Source organism: Mytilus trossulus, chromosome 11, assembly GCF_036588685.1.
Source record: "Mytilus trossulus isolate FHL-02 chromosome 11, PNRI_Mtr1.1.1.hap1, whole genome shotgun sequence".
NCBI classification, from domain to species: domain Eukaryota; kingdom Metazoa; phylum Mollusca; class Bivalvia; order Mytilida; family Mytilidae; genus Mytilus; species Mytilus trossulus.
The window spans coordinates 8,932,197-8,952,442 of NC_086383.1; the positions used below are offsets into that span (position 1 = coordinate 8,932,197).

General features: G+C 33.9%; 3 protein-coding genes across 6 annotated transcripts in view; 1 reads left to right on the forward strand and 2 right to left on the reverse strand.

Annotated features, from left to right (window-relative positions):
- Positions 1-282: 282 nt before the first annotated feature.
- On the reverse strand, positions 283-1,947 carry LOC134689701 (uncharacterized). The gene has a single exon (XM_063549668.1). It carries the CDS (start codon positions 1,945-1,947, stop codon positions 283-285), a length of 1,665 nt encoding a protein of 554 aa, XP_063405738.1.
- A 2,547-nt stretch (positions 1,948-4,494) lies between these two features.
- Positions 4,495-8,371, reverse strand: LOC134690707 (large ribosomal subunit protein eL30-like). The gene is made up of 5 exons (XM_063550729.1): positions 8,314-8,371; positions 7,472-7,527; positions 6,965-7,110; positions 5,285-5,415; positions 4,495-4,569 (listed from the first exon to the last, which is right to left on the reverse strand). The coding sequence occupies exons 1-5, from the start codon at positions 8,354-8,356 to the stop codon at positions 4,523-4,525; spliced, it is 423 nt and encodes a 140-aa protein (XP_063406799.1). The 5' UTR covers positions 8,357-8,371; the 3' UTR covers positions 4,495-4,522.
- A 31-nt stretch (positions 8,372-8,402) lies between these two features.
- LOC134690706 (WD repeat-containing protein 35-like) overlaps positions 8,403-20,246 on the forward strand; it is a 39,973-nt gene continuing 28,129 nt past the window's right edge. For 3 of the 4 annotated variants that reach the window (XM_063550724.1, XM_063550725.1, XM_063550728.1), the window contains exons 1-2: positions 8,403-8,575; positions 12,063-12,180. In XM_063550724.1, the coding sequence (XP_063406794.1) occupies positions 8,552-8,575; positions 12,063-12,180 (142 nt within the window). In that variant the 5' untranslated portion in view covers positions 8,403-8,551. Of the gene's footprint in view, positions 8,576-12,062; positions 12,181-19,177; positions 19,213-20,246 lie in introns of all 4 variants that reach the window. The other variant, XM_063550727.1, reaches the window with a different exon arrangement.

A 20,246-nucleotide genomic window follows, 5' to 3' on the forward strand; every position in this document is an offset into this window, starting at 1 on the left:
TAGTATCAAAAGTCAAACACTTTCTCTGAACTAGTATCAAAAATCAAATACTCTTTCTGAATTAGTATCAAAAGTCATTAACACTCACTTTCTCTGAATTATAATCAAAAGTCAAACACTCTCTCTGAACTAGTATCAAAAGTCAAACACTCTTTCTGAACTAGTATCAAAGTCAAAAGAATCTAACTTCTGTCATTTACATAAATATCAAGCACTCACAGTTTTGAAACTATAGTATCAAAAGAATCTAACGTCCCTTACATGAACTGAAATGTTTCTAACTCACAAAAAATCCACTTCATATATTTTGGCCTTATCACTACTACCATTAGGTACAACACATCCTACATAAGTATGTCCAGCTTCTGTACTACAGAAAGAGCGTGGTAATTTTATTCCCTTTATACTTGTGTCACAATATCCAATATAATTCCCAGAATTGTTTAGAAAGTATATGTCATTGTTTAAGTTTAACACAATGATATTGTCAGATGGAGTAGTGAATGCATGAGCTGGTTTGAAAGGAATTTTGTCTGTGTTTACTTCTGGATGTCCACTGAAGATATTAAGAACATCTCCATCCTCACTCAGTATTACCATTCTACCTCTGTTATCTTCAGATAATTTGTCCACTACACAAATATTACCATTCTTTGTTCTGGTTATATTCAACACAAATGTAAATATAGGATTTCCTTGTCTGTCATATTCATAAGTACTTTCATGTTTCCCATGTTTATCCATCACAACCACAACACGTCTTCCTACTGCTGGGTAAACTTCTTCCCCACTAAAAGTACCAACAGTGACTTTTCCATCTGGGTTTACATGAACAGCTGATGTCTCATCTAAACCCTTTACTTCGTACAAAGAATCAGTCATTTCACCTGTCTGACCACTGATCTGCATCAGTCTAGGTCCTTCCGTAACTAAAAGTAGATCTTTAGATGGAGTACTTGCCATACCATAGATTTCAATGTCTTTCTGATCAATTATCTTCAAACTTCTCCCTTCTATATTAACTTTCTGTAGTACTTCCTGGTCAGTTATCCACAATGTATCTTCAGAACAGGCTGCCATAAAAAAAACATCAGAGATTTCAGTGTCAAACTGTTTTATAATTTTAATTTCACCCTTAGTAGAAACATTTTCTAGTGAACCAATGTTATAAGGTGTTATTTGTCCAGGAAGAAACATTGGAATAGAATCAAACTTGTTGCAAGGTGGTGTGATTGTTTCATCCATTGATTGGAATAACCCCAAACCATCCACAAAGACTCTCTTACCATCTGTGGATTGGATGATTTCATCAACTTCTGACTTTTTGGAAGCCAGACTTTCAATGAGCAGGGACACCTCTTTTTCTTCTGTTTCAGTACACAGATGTAAATCTCCCCACTTATCAATTAACTCAGCCTCTAATTTTTTAGTATGTTGATCAACTTCCTTCTTGAGTCGGACATTCTGATCTTTGATTTTCTTCATAGTGTTTTCGAAATTGGAAAGTTCAGTCCTATCCACATCCTTCACTTCTTCTTTTCTTTTTTCCAATTCATTAATATTAGTTCCGATATTCTTTCCTCCGGTCTTCAATTTGCCTATCAGGATTTCATATCCCTCTCTGATGGTCACCAAGCCATGACCATTATGGGTTTCGGAGATACATTGTGGACATACTAAGTAGACACAAGACTTGCAAAACATCACACATGATTGAACTGGGTGTTTATTGCAGCTGATATTGGAAAAATCTATTTCATCCTTATGAAGCCCCACCTCCTCAATTGAAACAACTTTGTGATCCTTGGCAAACTTGAATTTCACATGTATTTTCTCTTTGCATTTATCACACATGAGCATGTCACAGTTTAGGCACTTCCATTCTATTCTAGTATCCTCCTCACAAAGGCTACAGAAAACTGGAACCTGTCCACCTCCATGGGCCATAACTTATTTGTGTAAAAATCTCAAAATGTCTGCCGTATTTATCTTCCTTGTTTATGTTTATATATAGATTAAATGTACCTTGACTTATTTATCTAAGTATAGCATTCACAGTCAACAATCTATTTATACCTAGCATAGTTCAAAATAATAAAAAAAACTAGAGGCTCTATTTAAAGAGCCTGTGTCGCTCACCTTGGTCTATGTGCATATTAAACAAAGGACACAAATGGATTCATGACAAAATTGTATTTTGGTGATGGTGATGTGTTTGAAGTTCTTACTTTACTGAACGATTTTGCTTCTTACAATTATATCTATCATGAACTTTTCCCATTAGTAACAGCAGAGACATATATACACATGTATATATGTCTCTGCTCTCGGTTAGCCGAGTGTCGGCCGTGAACAAGTACAAAGTTGAAGAGCATTGAGGATCCTATCCTTTGTGTACCAAACTTTGAACAAAAACTTGTTTTTGATCATAAAATAGTTCCATAAGAAAAGTTTGTAAAAGTTTCGTATTTTACTTATAAATGGATCTTGTTTTTCTGCCAGAAAAACAATACACTCCCTTGACGGTTAGTGTTTCTATCCACGAATTGCAATTTGTTTTATAAAATCCCAAAATTGTTTATTGCAAACAAACATACGAGGTAACATCGGTTGAACGAAATTCAAAGGTGTATCAAACTTTCCAAAAAATCGATTTCTTAAATAATATTTCTGTCGGATATTGAAACAAGAGTACTTACGCTGAAATGTCTCACCATCTTTATTTATCATTGATATTGTGTTGATAGTCTTAAATATAAACCTTTATTACAACTGTCACGTAAACTAAACATTGACCAGCATGGCAAATCATTTAAGTTGACAGGATGCGCAGTACTAAATAAGTAAATTTAGAAACAAAACGAAGAATTTTCCTACTCATTCTTACCCCTTGGGTTTTTGTCGAGCCTTCTTTAACAGCAGTGCAGACTTTCATGAAACTTTGTAGATAATGACATACCAACATAAAATTGGGGTTTTATTTATGTTGTAAGAGTTACATCCTTTTGAACTTATTGGCCTAATTACATGTAACAGCTTGTCATGAAATACTATGAAGATTTGCAATGATTCAATTTGTTTTCCAAGAGTTTCATCCCTTTGAACTTATTGGCCAAAATATCCTACTGCAACAGCTTAACATGACTTCTCTTAAAACACAACTTCATGAAACTTTAAAGTTGACAATAGGGACATACTATGTAGATGTGCACATCTTCCAAGAACTCGGAATTATTTTTTTCAAGGGGTTATGCCTATTTGAACATATCGACCCCAATATACTAAAATTGCTTTCCATATCCCCTTCGACACCAGAATTTAATGAAACTTTGCAGGTAATAAAGAAATACTAAGATGTGCATGTCGACAGGAAATTAAGTTCCAATTGTTGTCCCTTTGAACTTATTAGCCTCAATATACTAAAATAGCTCATAGCAACACTAATGAAACAGCACAACAGAAATTCCATGAAACTTTGTATACAAGAAAATTATGATTTAATTATTTTTCTTGCGAGTTCTGCACCTTTGAACTTCTTGGCCTCCATCTACTACTATAACTGTGCATCATAGCAACTCCTCTGAAACCACTCAACAGAATTTCATTGAACTTAGATGTGCATGTTGAAAGGCAATTGTGATTACTTTTTTTCCAGGAGCTGTGCCCCTTTGAACTTTGTAAACAATAAGGACATACTATGTAGGTTTTCTAAGAGTTTTGTGCACCTTTCAACTTATTGGCATCATTCCACTACTGCAACAACTTGTCATCAGAACTAGGCAACAGAATTTCATTAAACTTTGTAATTATAAGAGGACATATGTTAATAAGCATAACCACAAGATTTTTTTTATCAGTTGACTTTTATAGAGTTGGGAGTTTTTGAACTTGGGAATCTTGTCAGATTTCGTTTGCCCAGTGAGTGTGCTCACAAAAGGTACTTAAATTCCTCTGATTGTAAGGTGTACATGTCTAGCTGACACCTGACCTTGACCTCATTTTCATAGTTCAGTGGTCAAAGGTTAAGTTTTTGAATTTTAGTGCATTTTTCTTGTATTTTATGGAATAGGTCAACTATATGTGGTGTATGGAATTATTTTATGATCTATGTCAGTCACACAGGTTTAATTTAGACCCTCATACAAAAATCAAACTACTGTATCCACTGAAACTCATCCGATACCAATATTAAAGTTAGTTTTCTGGTTTGATGTTTTATTTCAACACCTTTGAAAGATCACTGAGGTACATGTTTTACTCATTGTTGAAGGCCATACAGTAACTTTTTTAATTATGTCTTTTGATGTGATCGTCTCTGGTTGAGAGTTTTCTCTCGGACAATCATACCACATCTTTTTTCTATTCAAACAAATTTTGACCAGTAATATTTTATTGTCTGATTACTGTTGTGCGTCTGTTGGCATGTTCCTGATGTGATCGTCTCTGGTTGTCTGTCTCACTGACAATCATACGTCTTTTTTCTATTTAAACAAATTTTGACCAGAAATATTTTATTGTCCGATTACTGTTGTGTGTCTGTTGGCATGTTCCTGATGATATCTGAATCTCCTACAAATAGAAAATAACCAGTTAAATTATGTGGGCCAGTGAAATTATAAACCTATAATAACATTACTATACAATTGGAACATTTATTGATGGTAGTCGAATCAGTCAGGAAAATTTATATATGCCTTAGGTGATTTATTGCTCAACATATTGCATAACACTTGTCTATTGTTGAAGATTGTATGTTTTAAAGTCCAGATGGTCTTTTGTCCAATTGATCTGTGTGTACTGAAAATGTTGTCCAATTCAGGCTACAAATACAACAAAATGTATTGTAGACAATACTGTTCAACTCCCTCCATTCCCCTTCACTATTTCATAAAGAAAGTTGATACTGAACTGAACAATTTGTAAAATTGAAACCAGCATAAAGTTTTCCAACTTTTCGTTTCTTTAGCATGCACATCTGAATCCAAATTGTATAAAACTTTGCAGTTATTGTATTAAACTGGTGTTTCTCAGTTTTATGTTGCCATAGATATAGAAACCTCATTATTTTAATTAAGCACAAGGAGTTCCCAGTCTTGTTACATATATTGTAAATTTGCGAAAAAATGAGACAGGGTAATAATTGCAATATTTTAAACTCGCCCTTTATTATATGAATTAACCAGGATTTTTCTCAATATGATATTGCAAAATATCAAAATAAATGCATGCAATGATGATTTTCTACAAGGAGTACCCAGTTTTATTTTGACATGGTGTAACTAACCTGGATCAGTGATTCCTAAGGTACAGACTCGGAAGTATTTACCACAGGCAGTTCCCAGTTCAATATTATTTCCAGTGTAATGATGGACACCTGTCTTGGCCAACATAGCATAGTATTCTATCTCACTTTTCCTGTGAAAATAATAAGATTTTATTAATTTATTGGTAATATATTTCAGTTGCAATTTTAATATTGTAATAAAATATTGAGGTTACTAAAACTTCTTAAAACAAGAATGCACACTCTTGATATATATTTCAAATAGTTTAATTTTAATATTAAATTTCATGCTGAAAGTCTTGGTTTCGGTACAACAGAAAATTGACACCAACCAATTAATTATTAAAACAAGATCACGACCAGAAGAAACCTGTCAAAATAATATAAATAACTAATCCAAATACACAAAATAAAGTTGTCATATTGCTTTAAAAATAAAATATAGAAACTGAGATACAGACCTTATTATTAAATTTAATTGTTGACCATTGAAGGATAATAAGGTCAAGGTCAAATTACCTGCAAACTATATTTATTTCACAGGATGTATTAATTTTATATCTGAATCCACATTCATAATTTAATAGCCTCAAGATTAAGAGGAACATTAAAGATAACCTTTTTGCTATCTGTACAATAAAGTTTGAGCCTATCATGCTGGTAACAAGTACATTGTACCAGTCTGCACGGTTAGCTACTAGTCCGATGCCCCAGACTAATGAAATTTTATTCGGACTAGAAAATTATTGCAAAACTTTGTTTGGACCAATAAGACAATTTGTTTGAATATTGGTCTTCAGACTTTTAGAAAAAGTATTTGGTGTGGACTGTTGAACAAGCATAAATAAACTCCCAAGTCTTTATTGATGTTGTTCTGACTAAAACCTTTTGATTTGCTTACCATAATGAGCTCTACACACTTGGCTTGTCCTAGGTTAGACATCAGAGTCATACAGCTGTTTCATATAAACAAGCTTTGAACAGAAAAGAAAACATCTGAAAGATCATGAATCCATCTTCACCATTTCAAATAATGGCTCCGGATTCAATCACTATCAGTACACAAGTCTGAACTTGTGCAAAATGTCCTTCCTTTCCCAAACTAATGAATCCATTTGAATTTTAACCCTATACTTCATTCCCGTAGATTTTCAATTTTTCAATTTTTAATTGAAAACATTAAACATAAATATAATTTTATAGTTTACACAAAAATATAAGGGAGATTATAAACCAACATCTTTTCTTGTACACATAATTTCTTTCAGGTCAATGAAGCAAAATAAAACTTCAGTGATGTCCCTTTCCTTTAGGTTTATTTTTTATTATATGGGAAAAGGTTAATACTTATAAAGATTTTATTTACCTATATAAACTTATATTATATATATGATACAATGAAATACCTGCCAAAACTATGATCTTACAAAACCAATTGCGGAGTTCCACCTACTTAATGAAACCATTATTTAGCCATCACTCATTTTCCTTAATCCTTTAAAAATTGAAAAGATCCATAAAAAGTTGGTATCCTTTACCAATAAGCAAATTCATCAGCGTACAAATTAAACCATCTCTACACAATAGGGTTTTCTGATTTGACAGATGATATAAAAACACTTAAAACATTTTGGCGTAATATCATAGAGTCGAATGCTTACTTATCCAGTAATAACATACCTTAATGGAGGTGTGTTGTTAGCAATGATCACCAGTTTAGCTTTGCCTTGACGGAGGGTCTTCAGGGTTTGTTTGTATCCAAGTACAAACTTGCCACTCTTCATAACAAGACCAAGTCGAGAATTGATGTTCTCAATGTTCTTTTTCTGTAAGGCAAACAATTTAATTCTTATTTTCTATTTTGGTCTAAATATCTATAGCTATCCATAATATACCTTAGTTCTGAAATATTTTATAGCGAAGAATAAGCCTGAAGTTTATTTAAATATTACCTTTAACAGAAAATATAAAATCTTTTGCTTTTAAAATAACAAGGAGTTCAGTATAAACTGCCACTTAGAGCACATATGCTCAACCTTCCATAGAACTATAGATTAGACAGCATTTGTGGTGTTTTTTGTGTTGCTCAACATTTAAATCTTAATACTATTTGTCACATTTGTTTGTAGATTATTCTCTTTCCCTTTTTTATCACATGATTGTGCTAAAACCAACATTTCAACTTACGGTTTTCTTTGCGGGTGCCATTTTTTCTTCTTTGGTGAAGTTGTTACACAAAATCACTACAATAAAAATTAAGAAATTTAATTTAAGAGCTCCACAAGACAGGATATCGATAATTTTTCTAATTCTTTACTGAATATTTGAATCCATCACATCTCGCACCTAGCTGCGGTATCGTAGCTCTTGAGGTCCTTTTGAAATTTTTGGACTATTTGCGGACCATAGAGCTACGGATTTTTCCTATTTCAAAACGTTCGGAATTGCGACCCACGTTCAGGTCGCACTTATTTCCCTAAAATTTATTCTTTATAATCCATGCAAAGCTTGTCAATATATCTAGTTCGTTTCGTTAGATATTTTTCTAGGATATGACGTACCTATTTATGTTTGAATATTCATTTCCTTAACACTATTATCTAATTATTTCCATTTGTATACATTCTCCGCCTATTTTGTTCAGCCATATTGAATCTCGTGGTGACGTCACGAAAATCAAGAAAAGTTCATTTGGACGTCAAAGCAGATAAAGCTCGAAAGTGATGAATAAAACTTTAAACAAGTCACTTAATATTATTAAATGACACATTTGAATATCTTAATTGTTCTCCCGTACACGAAATTTCATATACATTTAATGTGATCGTCTAATTATTGCTTAAATATGTTTCTACCACCCTCCCCCTTTTTAATTTATAGATATAGCACAGCAAATTAAATAGTGTTTAGATTTAGTACAAATGCAGTCATAGACAATTGTATCATTAAGGTATTTTCCTGTGTATATGGAGAATATTTATCCATAAAACAGTGTCAATTTTAAAAATTCTACTGGAACACGTCCGTACCTTGCGACCACGAGGTTAGAAAAGATAGATTCCCGTGATGCATATAAAATTCCGATTTCCGGAAGAAAATTTAAGTTGTTTCCCTTGACTGTCAGGTCGCGCAGTGCTACAACAGAGAACGACAATAAGCACGGCTGAAATGTCAGTCTACATTCCAGCGATGGCGGTGATGGCATGAATTGTTGTCTTCACGTTTCCTTCAATATTTTGCAGAAACTTATTGTTTTAAGTAGTCACAATGTTTGTGTATCTGAGCAAGAAGGTGATTTTCTTTTATTTAACTGGAAGAAACGTTTGTTATGATCACTGAAAACATTTCAACAGGGAAAATTTTATTGGTTGCCAATGAAGCTTTTAGATTTATAAATATTTTTAAATTAAAAACTTGGATTAAAATTAGATGAACAACTAAATTTCAATAGTCACATAGAATCTACAGTAAAGAAAGCCAAAAGATCTTTAGGAATTATAAGAGAAATCAAGGGAATTGCATTAATACCAACAAAGACACTCATTCAAATATATGACAGCTTAGTATGTTCCATTTTTAATTATGCTAGTAGTATTTGGCAATCCAGCACTTCAAGTCATCTGGACAAATTAAATGAAATACAAAGAAAAGGGCTAGCATTGTGTTTAGACCTACCATCTCAATCATCCCTTGAAGCATTAGAAGTACTAAGTGGAACATACCAATAGATTTAAGAAGAGAGGAAATGGCCATCAGAGAATTAGGAAAAATTAATTCTTATAGTAATAATGTCCCTATTAAAAAAAAATTTGAAATTTGGAAAGAGGAGAAAAATCCAGAAAAATTTATATCACCACTAGGAAAAATGTACCAACAAACTGAAGATATGAAAGATACAGAATTGGTTGATATAGACAAGATAGAACCGCAGTATGAATACCAAGGTCTAGTATCAGTCATTAGAGCCCCTGACTACTGGCGTAACATTGGCATCTCAAAATCTAGAACAACAGCCCAAATAGAGGCAGGAAAACAAATCATCTCGGAACAACTCCAATCTCAAACACCAAACACAGCAGTTGCTTTTACAGATGGGTCATGTTTAGGAAATCCAGGCCCCTGCGGTGCAGGAGCTATAATTTACATTAATGATAAAGAAGAAAAATTAAAAAGACCTGTCTCTAACAAAGGATCAATCTTGTTAGCTGAACTTATAGCAATAAAAATGGTTCTGGATTATATAGAATCTTTTTCAAAAGAGCAAATTAATACTTTAACTTTATTTTCTGACAGTCAGACAGCATTAGGTATCTTAACTCTCAATTGGAAAAGTGACAGCTATCATCAAACCATTAACGAAATCAAAGGGAAAATAAAAAATTTAAACGAACATGGATTTTTAATAAACTTAAACTGGACACCAGGACATGCCAACATAAAAGGAAATGACGAGGCAGACTCCCTGGCAAAAGAAGCTGCTAAAGAAGCAGAAACACTAGCAGTTGATGACATAGTGTTTACAAAACAAGATGTAAAAAAAGCAGCTAGAAATTCTGTTACAAAAAAATGGCAACGCAGATGGGAAAATAGTGATACTGGACGTCATTATTTCAGATTTCATCCTGAAGTTAAAGATAAAGTTAAAAAAGACTTCCCGTCAAAAAAAATGTACAACATAATCAACAGTTTACGAACAGGTTATTCTAAATTAAATGCATACCAATTTATAATAAACCAGCACATCAACTCGGAAACCTGTGATCACTGCAAACAAAAAGAAAATGTACAACACTACCTTTTTGAATGTGACCTGTATTCAGATGCCAGAGACAAATTATTTCATCAAATATACTTCATAACAGGACAAATTCCAACAGATCTAGACCAATTATTAACAATCAATTTGCCAAATGCAGAAAATATCAATCAATTATTAGCGGAGTACATAGAGGAAACAAACCGTTTTAGTGGATAATTTGATACAAATTTCTTTAAATTTTTTATATTTTTAATTTTTCATGCCATTTCAATAACCTAATAAACCATTTTTTTTTTTTTTTTAAATTTATTTCACTTCATACAATAATTCTATAATATTTTTAAAGCGCCACCTACAATATATAAGTACAAAGGAGAAACTACAATTGTGATAATTATTTTACAAGAGAGGATAATTTACAAGAGAGATTACTCTGTCATCACGACAAAGATTGAAGATTGAAGATATTTTTAAGATAGATAATAATCTTTTCAATAACAGAACTTAAAAAAATAGGTGGTTAATTAATATTATTTACACGATTTTTGTATTTGAACTCTAATATGACATGATTTTTAGACATTTCCAAATCCCTGCATTTGCATGGTTTGTTCTGTAAATCTGTTATTCATTCAGTTACTTTTGTTGTTTTTATTTACATGATAAATAGTAAATACTGGTTATGATAACCCCCAAAAAGTATCAATATATTATATATTCATTCACAAGTACATTTAATTCCAATCAAATTCTTTAATCGAGTTTACACACTCTTCTGTTAATAATTTGAATTGAATTCGAACTGGCTAATTGCATTATCCAATTTAGCATACACCTTATCGCTTATCCCGGCTGACCTGGCCGCTTGAACTTTTGAGGCATACAACAATCACTTTTCCATTGTGGCATCAGATTTTTTGTATTGTGATGTCAAATTTTACGGGAACCTGTGTAATATCCAGTAATGGCGGACAAATAGCGATAAGGTGTTACTGTATTATAAATGCCTTTTCGTTAATACAAATAAGTTAACTAGATTTAAAACATGATGTGGACACTTTCTAAATTATATTTGTAATTTGAATTAAATTATAATCAATAACTTAATGATGCACAATTAAAAGTGAAAGTGATTTGGACAGTTAAAGAAAATTCGACGACGTGAATTGCAATTTATATTACATTTTACCTTCTGACCTACACTGTTTTGATTGAAATTCAAATCAGTTAATCATGTTAATGCAAATGTAATTCAAAATTATGTGTAAATGCAGCATAAGACACAAGTATTGTTAACTTATTGCTGAAATTTATTTCCGAACAGGGACACAATTTCATATACATATAATATATTCAGTTCAACTTCAGGAAGTGGTACTTGAAATAGGAAAGAGCTAGACATGTAATCAGGTTAAAGTTAATAGATACATGTGATCGATATGGTTTACAAGGTCAGTTCTTACCTAGTCAATGTACATTAGGTACTTTCAAGACTGACATTTTGTAACTTGTGATTATATGAATTGTAGAATAAATATTTGAGATAAATGTCTTATAACACTTAATATGGCCCAAGAACACAGTTATTTCGTAGTGCATTTCTTTTAGACAATAAATTCAAATTAAAAAAATCTCACCTGCTCTTTCTCAAAAAGCTTTTTACAGTGTAGTTTACTACCAGTGAGACAAATAATATCAAAATTATAGAAACTTGTACCAGCTCTAACTCAAAATATTGACAATTCTGTGTTAAGGGGGTGTAAAATTCAGTTTGACAGCTTCAGACGTGATAAAATTTGACCTTTTAGATCTGGACGTTTGACATTTCTAAAAGTTAAAAGACATAATCAAGTTAATACATATTCAAATGGAAGACAAAAGAGAACTTGTTAAAAACACACGCAAACTTTAACCTTGTTAACTCTTCCAATTAATGCCAGATAATACATGAAGTACCCTTTTTTATAGATTGATCCATACCTTATTGTTGTGCTAACGATCTTTATTTTTGTTTTATAGATTGCCATCCCTAACAACACTAAGTTGAAATATGTTTCCTGGAACAAAGATCAAGGATATATTGCTTGTGGTGGTGAAGAGGGCCTTCTTAAAGTCTTAAAATTAGAAACAGCTTCAGGTATGTTTGGTACTTCTTAGAAGTTAGAGTCCTTTAGTTAGAATTGAGGAACAGCTTCAGGTATGTTTGGTACTTCTTAGAAGTTAGAGTCCTTTAGTTAGAATTGAGGAACAGCTTCAGGTATGTTTGGTACTTCTTAGAAGTTAGAGTCCTTTAGTTAGAATTAAGGAACAGCTTCAGGTATGTTTGGTACTTCTTAGAAGTTAGAGTCCTTTAGTTAGAATTGAGGAACAGCTTCAGGTATGTTTGGTACTTCTTAGAAGTTAGAGTCCTTTAGTTAGAATTAAGGAACAGCTTCAGGTATGTTTGGTACTTCTTAGAAGTTAGAGTCCTTTAGTTAGAATTGAGGAACAGCTTCAGGTATGTTTGGGACTTCTTAGAAGTTAGAGTCCTTTAGTTAGAATTGAGGAACAGCTACAGGTATGTTTGGTACTTCTTAGAAGTTAGAGTCCTTTAGTTAGAATTTAGGAACAGCTTCAGGTATGTTTGGTACTTCTTAGAAGTTAGGGTCCTTTAGTTAGAATTAAGGAACAGCTTCAGGTATGTTTGGTACTTCTTAGAAGTTAGAGTCCTTTAGTTAGAATTAAGGAACAGCTTCAGGTATGTTTGGTACTTCTTAGAAGTTAGGGTCCTTTAGTTAGAATTGAGGAACAGCTACAGGTATGTTTGGGACTTCTTAGAAGTTAGAGTCCTTTAGTTAGAATTGAGGAACAGCTTCAGGTATGTTTGGTACTTCTTAGAAGTTAGAGTCCTTTAGTTTGAATTGAGGAACAGCTTCAGGTATGTTTGGTACTTCTTAGAAGTTAGGGTCCTTTAGTTAGAATTGAGGAACAGCTACAGGTATGTTTGGTACTTCTTAGAAGTTAGAGTCCTTTAGTTAGAATTAAGGAACAGCTTCAGGTATGTTTGGTACTTCTTAGAAGTTAGAGTCCTTTAGTTAGAATTGAGGAACAGCTTCAGGTATGTTTGGTACTTCTTAGAAGTTAGAGTCCTTTAGTTAGAATTAAGGAACAGCTTCAGGTATGTTTGGTACTTCTTAGAAGTTAGAGTCCTTTAGTTAGAATTGAGGAACAGCTTCAGGTATGTTTGGTACTTCTTAGAAGTTAGAGTCCTTTAGTTAGAATTAAGGAACAGCTTCAGGTATGTTTGGTACTTCTTAGAAGTTAGGGTCCTTTAGTTAGAATTGAGGAACAGCTTCAGGTATGTTTGGTACTTCTTAGAAGTTAGGGTCCTTTAGTTAGAATTAAGGAACATCTTCAGGTATGTTTGGTACTTCTTAGAAGTTAGGGTCCTTTAGTTAGAATTAAGGAACAGCTTCAGGTATGTTTGGTACTTCTTAGAAGTTAGGGTCCTTTAGTTAGAATTAAGGAACAGCTTCAGGTATGTTTGGTACTTCTTAGAAGTTAGGGTCCTTTAGTTAGAATTAAGGAACAGCTTCAGGTATGTTTGGTACTTCTTAGAAGTTAGAGTCCTTTAGTTAGAATTGAGGAACAGCTTCAGGTATGTTTGGTACTTCTTAGAAGTTAGAGTCCTTTAGTTTGAATTGAGGAACAGCTTCAGGTATGTTTGGTACTTCTTAGAAGTTAGAGTCCTTTAGTTAGAATTTAGGAACAGCTACAGGTATGTTTGGTACTTCTTAGAAGTTAGAGTCCTTTTGTTAGAATTTAGGAACAGCTACAGGTATGTTTGGTACTTCTTAGAAGTTAGAGTCCTTTAGTTAGAATTAAGGAACAGCTTCAGGTATGTTTGGTACTTCTTAGAAGTTAGAGTCCTTTTGTTAGAGTTTAGGAACAGCTTCAGGTATGTTTGGTACTTCTTAGAAGTTAGAGTCCTTTAGTTTGAATTGAGGAACAGCTTCAGGTATGTTTGGTACTTCTTAGAAGTTAGAGTCCTTTAGTTAGAATTGAGGAACAGCTACAGGTATGTTTGGGACTTCTTAGAAGTTAGAGTCCTTTAGTTAGAATTGAGGAACAGCTTCAGGTATGTTTGGTACTTCTTAGAAGTTAGAGTCCTTTAGTTAGAATTAAGGAACATCTTCAGGTATGTTTGGTACTTCTTAGAAGTTAGAGTCCTTTAGTTAGAATTAAGGAACATCTTCAGGTATGTTTGGTACTTCTTAGAAGTTAGAGTCCTTTAGTTAGAATTAAGGAACAGCTTCAGGTATGTTTGGTACTTCTTAGAAGTTAGAGTCCTTTAGTTAGAATTAAGGAACAGCTACAGGTATGTTTGGTACTTCTTAGAAGTTAGAGTCCTTTAGTTAGAATTAAGGAACAGCTTCAGGTATGTTTGGTACTTCTTAGAAGTTAGAGTCCTTTAGTTAGAATTAAGGAACAGCTTCAGGTATGTTTGGTACTTCTTAGAAGTTAGGGTCCTTTAGTTAGAATTGAGGAACAGCTACAGGTATGTTTGGGACTTCTTAGAAGTTAGAGTCCTTTAGTTAGAATTGAGGAACAGCTACAGGTATGTTTGGGACTTCTTAGAAGTTAGAGTCCTTTAGTTAGAATTGAGGAACAGCTTCAGGTATGTTTGGTACTTCTTAGAAGTTAGAGTCCTTTAGTTAGAATTGAGGAACAGCTACAGGTATGTTTGGTACTTCTTAGAAGTTAGAGTCCTTTAGTTAGAATTGAGGAACAGCTACAGGTATGTTTGGTACTTCTTAGAAGTTAGAGTCCTTTAGTTAGAATTAAGGAACAGCTACAGGTATGTTTTGTACTTCTTAGAAGTTAGAGTCCTTTAGTTTGAATTGAGGAACAGCTTCAGGTATGTCTGGTACTTCTTAGAAGTTAGAGTCCTTTAGTTAGAATTTAGGAACAGCTACAGGTATGTTTGGTACTTCTTAGAAGTTAGGGTCCTTTAGTTTGAATTTAGGAACAGCTACAGGTATGTATGGTACTTCTTAGAAGTTAGGGTCCTTTAGTTTGAATTGAGGAACAGCTTCAGGTATGTTTGGTACTTCTTAGAAGTTAGTCCTTTAGTTAGAATTTAGGAACAGCTTCAGGTATGTTTGGTACTTCTTAGAAGTTAGAGTCCTTTAGTTAGAATTGAGGAACAGCTTCAGGTATGTTTGGTACTTCTTAGAAGTTAGGGTCCTTTAGTTAGAATTGAGGAACAGCTACAGGTATGTTTGGTACTTCTTAGAAGTTAGAGTCCTTTTGTTAGAATTAAGGAACAGCTTCAGGTATGTTTGGTACTTCTTAGAAGTTAGAGTCCTTTAGTTAGAATTAAGGAACAGCTTCAGGTATGTTTGGTACTTCTTAGAAGTTAGAGTCCTTTAGTTAGAATTTAGGAACAGCTACAGGTATGTTTGGTACTTCTTAGAAGTTAGGGTCCTTTAGTTAGAATTAAGGAACAGCTTCAGGTATGTTTGGTACTTCTTAGAAGTTAGAGTCCTTTAGTTAGAATTGAGGAACAGCTTCAGGTATGTTTGGTACTTCTTAGAAGTTAGGGTCCTTTAGTTAGAATTAAGGAACAGCTTCAGGTATGTTTGGGACTTCTTAGAAGTTAGAGTCCTTTAGTTAGAATTAAGGAACAGCTTCAGGTATGTTTGGTACTTCTTAGAAGTTAGAGTCCTTTAGTTAGAATTAAGGAACAGCTTCAGGTATGTTTGGTACTTCTTAGAAGTTAGGGTCCTTTAGTTAGAATTGAGGAACAGCTACAGGTATGTTTGGGACTTCTTAGAAGTTAGAGTCCTTTAGTTAGAATTGAGGAACAGCTACAGGTATGTTTGGGACTTCTTAGAAGTTAGAGTCCTTTAGTTAGAATTGAGGAACAGCTTCAGGTATGTTTGGTACTTCTTAGAAGTTAGAGTCCTTTAGTTAGAATTGAGGAACAGCTACAGGTATGTTTGGTACTTCTTAGAAGTTAGAGTCCTTTAGTTAGAATTGAGGAACAGCTACAGGTATGTTTGGTACTTCTTAGAAGTTAGAGTCCTTTAGTTAGAATTAAGGAACAGCTACAGGTATGTTTTGTACTTCTTAGAAGTTAGAGTCCTTTAGTTTGAATTGAGGAACAGCTTCAGGTATGTCTGGTACTTCTTAGAAGTTAGAGTCCTTTAGTTAGAATTTAGGAACAGCTACAGGTATGTTTGGTACTTCTTAGAAGTTAGGGTCCTTTAGTTTGAATTTAGGAACAGCTACAGGTATGTATGGTACTTCTTAGAAGTTAGGGTCCTTTAGTTTGAATTGAGGAACAGCTTCAGGTATGTTTGGTACTTCTTAGAAGTTAGTCCTTTAGTTAGAATTTAGGAACAGCTTCAGGTATGTTTGGTACTTCTTAGAAGTTAGAGTCCTTTAGTTAGAATTGAGGAACAGCTTCAGGTATGTTTGGTACTTCTTAGAAGTTAGGGTCCTTTAGTTAGAATTGAGGAACAGCTACAGGTATGTTTGGTACTTCTTAGAAGTTAGAGTCCTTTTGTTAGAATTAAGGAACAGCTTCAGGTATGTTTGGTACTTCTTAGAAGTTAGAGTCCTTTAGTTAGAATTAAGGAACAGCTTCAGGTATGTTTGGTACTTCTTAGAAGTTAGAGTCCTTTAGTTAGAATTTAGGAACAGCTACAGGTATGTTTGGTACTTCTTAGAAGTTAGGGTCCTTTAGTTAGAATTAAGGAACAGCTTCAGGTATGTTTGGTACTTCTTAGAAGTTAGAGTCCTTTAGTTAGAATTGAGGAACAGCTTCAGGTATGTTTGGTACTTCTTAGAAGTTAGGGTCCTTTAGTTAGAATTAAGGAACAGCTTCAGGTATGTTTGGTACTTCTTAGAAGTTAGAGTCCTTTAGTTAGAATTGAGGAACAGCTTCAGGTATGTTTGGTACTTCTTAGAAGTTAGAGTCCTTTAGTTAGAATTGAGGAACAGCTTCAGGTATGTTTGGGACTTCTTAGAAGTTAGAGTCCTTTAGTTAGAATTGAGGAACAGCTTCAGGTATGTTTGGTACTTCTTAGAAGTTAGAGTCCTTTAGTTAGAATTAAGGAACAGCTACAGGTATGTTTGGTACTTCTTAGAAGTTAGAGTCCTTTAGTTAGAATTTAGGAACAGCTACAGGTATGTTTGGTACTTCTTAGAAGTTAGAGTCCTTTAGTTAGAATTGAGGAACAGCTTCAGGTATGTTTGGTACTTCTTAGAAGTTAGAGTCCTTTAGTTAGAATTGAGGAACAGCTTCAGGTATGTTTGGGACTTCTTAGAAGTTAGAGTCCTTTAGTTAGAATTAAGGAACAGCTTCAGGTATGTTTGGTACTTCTTAGAAGTTAGAGTCCTTTAGTTAGAATTGAGGAACAGCTTCAGGTATGTTTGGTACTTCTTAGAAGTTAGAGTCCTTTAGTTAGAATTGAGGAACAGCTTCAGGTATGTTTGGGACTTCTTAGAAGTTAGAGTCCTTTAGTTAGAATTAAGGAACAGCTTCAGGTATGTTTGGTACTTCTTAGAAGTTAGAGTCCTTTAGTTAGAATTAAGGAACAGCTACAGGTATGTTTGGTACTTCTTAGAAGTTAGAGTCCTTTAGTTAGAATTGAGGAACAGCTTCAGGTATGTTTGGTACTTCTAAGAAGTTAGAGTCCTTTTGTTAGAATTGAGGAACAGCTTCAGGTATGTTTGGTACTTCTAAGAAGTTAGAGTCCTTTTGTTAGAATTGAGGAACAGCTTCAGGTATGTTTGGTACTTCTTAGAAGTTAGAGTCCTTTAGTTAGAATTGAGGAACAGCTTCAGGTATGTTTGGGACTTCTTAGAAGTTAGAGTCCTTTAGTTTGAATTGAGGAACAGCTTCAGGTATGTTTGGTACTTCTTAGAAGTTAGGGTCCTTTAGTTTGAATTGAGGAACAGCTTCAGGTATGTTTGGTACTTCTTAGAAGTTAGGGTCCTTTAGTTAGAATTGAGGAACAGCTACAGGTATGTTTGGTACTTCTTAGAAGTTAGAGTCCTTTAGTTAGAATTGAGGAACAGCTTCAGGTATGTTTGGTACTTCTTAGAAGTTAGAGTCCTTTAGTTAGAATTGAGGAACAGCTTCAGGTATGTTTGGTACTTCTTAGAAGTTAGAGTCCTTTAGTTTGAATTGAGGAACAGCTTCAGGTATGTCTGGTACTTCTTAGAAGTTAGAGTCCTTTAGTTAGAATTAAGGAACAGCTTCAGGTATGTTTGGTACTTCTTAGAAGTTAGAGTCCTTTAGTTAGAGTTTAGGAACAGCTTCAGGTATGTTTGGTACTTCTTAGAAGTTAGAGTCCTTTAGTTAGAATTAAGGAACAGCTTCAGGTATGTTTGGTACTTCTTAGAAGTTAGAGTCCTTTAGTTTGAATTAAGGAACAGCTACAGGTATGTTTGGTACTTCTTAGAAGTTAGAGTCCTTTAGTTAGAATTTAGGAACAGCTACAGGTATGTTTGGTACTTCTTAGAAGTTAGGGTCCTTTAGTTAGAATTTAGGAACAGCTACAGGTATGTTTGGTACTTCTTAGAAGTTAGTCCTTTAGTTAGAATTTAGGAACAGCTACAGGTATGTTTGGTACTTCTTAGAAGTTAGAGTCCTTTAGTTAGAATTGAGGAACAGCTACAGGTATGTTTGGTACTTCTTAGAAGTTAGAGTCCTTTAGTTAGAATTGAGGAACAGCTTCAGGTATGTTTGGTACTTCTTAGAAGTTAGAGTCCTTTAGTTAGAATTAAGGAACAGCTTCAGGTATGTTTGGTACTTCTTAGAAGTTAGAGTCCTTTAGTTAGAATTGAGGAACAGCTTCAGGTATGTTTGGTACTTCTTAGAAGTTAGAGTCCTTTAGTTAGAATTAAGGAACAGCTTCAGGTATGTTTGGTACTTCTTAGAAGTTAGAGTCCTTTAGTTAGAATTTAGGAACAGCTTCAGGTATGTTTTGGACTTCATTAAGTCAGAAACAGCTTCAGGTATGTTTAGGACTTCATTAAGTCAAAAACAGCTTCAGTTATGTTTGGGACTTCCTTAAGTCAGAAACAGCTTCAGGTATGTTTAGGACTTCCTTAAGTCAGAAACAGCTTCAGGTATGTTTGGTACTTCTTAAAGTCCTAAAATTAGAAACTGCTACAGGTATGTTTGGTACTTCTTAGAAGTTAGAGTCCTTTAGTTAGAATTGAGGAACAGCTTCAGGTATGTTTGGTACTTCTTAGAAGTTAGAGTCCTTTAGTTAGAATTGAGGAACAGCTTCAGGTATGTTTGGTACTTCTTAGAAGTTAGAGTCCTTTAGTTAGAATTGAGGAACAGCTTCAGGTATGTTTGGGACTTCTTAGAAGTTAGAGTCCTTTAGTTAGAATTGAGGAACAGCTTCAGGTATGTTTGGGACTTCTTAGAAGTTAGAGTCCTTTAGTTAGAATTGAGGAACAGCTACAGGTATGTTTGGTACTTCTTAGAAGTTAGAGTCCTTTAGTTAGAATTGAGGAACAGCTTCAGGTATGTTTGGGACTTCTTAGAAGTTAGGGTCCTTTAGTTAGAATTGAGGAACAGCTTCAGGTATGTTTGGTACTTCTTAGAAGTTAGAGTCCTTTAGTTAGAATTGAGGAACAGCTTCAGGTATGTTTGGTACTTCTTAGAAGTTAGAGTCCTTTAGTTAGAATTAAGGAACATCTTCAGGTATGTTTGGTACTTCTTAGAAGTTAGAGTCCTTTAGTTAGAATTAAGGAACAGCTTCAGGTATGTTTGGTACTTCTTAGAAGTTAGAGTCCTTTAGTTAGAATTTAGGAACAGCTTCAGGTATGTTTGGTACTTCTTAGAAGTTAGAGTCCTTTAGTTAGAATTAAGGAACAGCTTCAGGTATGTTTGGTACTTCTTAGAAGTTAGAGTCCTTTAGTTAGAATTAAGGAACAGCTTCAGGTATGTTTGGTACTTCTTAGAAGTTAGAGTCCTTTAGTTAGAATTAAGGAACAGCTTCAGGTATGTTTGGTACTTCTAAGAAGTTAGAGTCCTTTAGTTAGAATTTAGAAACTGCTACAGGTATGTTTGGTACTTCTTAGAAGTTAGAGTCCTTTAGTTAGAATTGAGGAACAGCTTCAGGTATGTTTGGTACTTCTTAGAAGTTAGGGTCCTTTAGTTAGAATTAAGGAACAGCTTCAGGTATGTTTGGTACT

What these genes read in the sequence shown, in the direction of transcription:
- LOC134689701 (XM_063549668.1), bottom strand. Translation starts at nt 1,947, where the DNA reads ATGGCCCATGGAGGTGGACAGGTTCCAGTTTTCTGTAGCCTTTGTGAG.
- LOC134690707 (XM_063550729.1), bottom strand. Translation starts at nt 8,356, where the DNA reads ATGCATCACGGGAATCTATCTTTTCTAACCTCGTGGTCGCAAG. An exon ending in TCTAACCTCGTGGTCGCAAG is followed by an intron (nt 7,528 to 8,313) that starts GTACGGACGTGT and finishes TTTTTATTGTAG; the next exon opens with TGATTTTGTGTAACAACTTC. An exon ending in AACAACACACCTCCATTAAG is followed by an intron (nt 5,416 to 6,964) that starts GTATGTTATTAC and finishes TTATTTTCACAG; the next exon opens with GAAAAGTGAGATAGAATACT.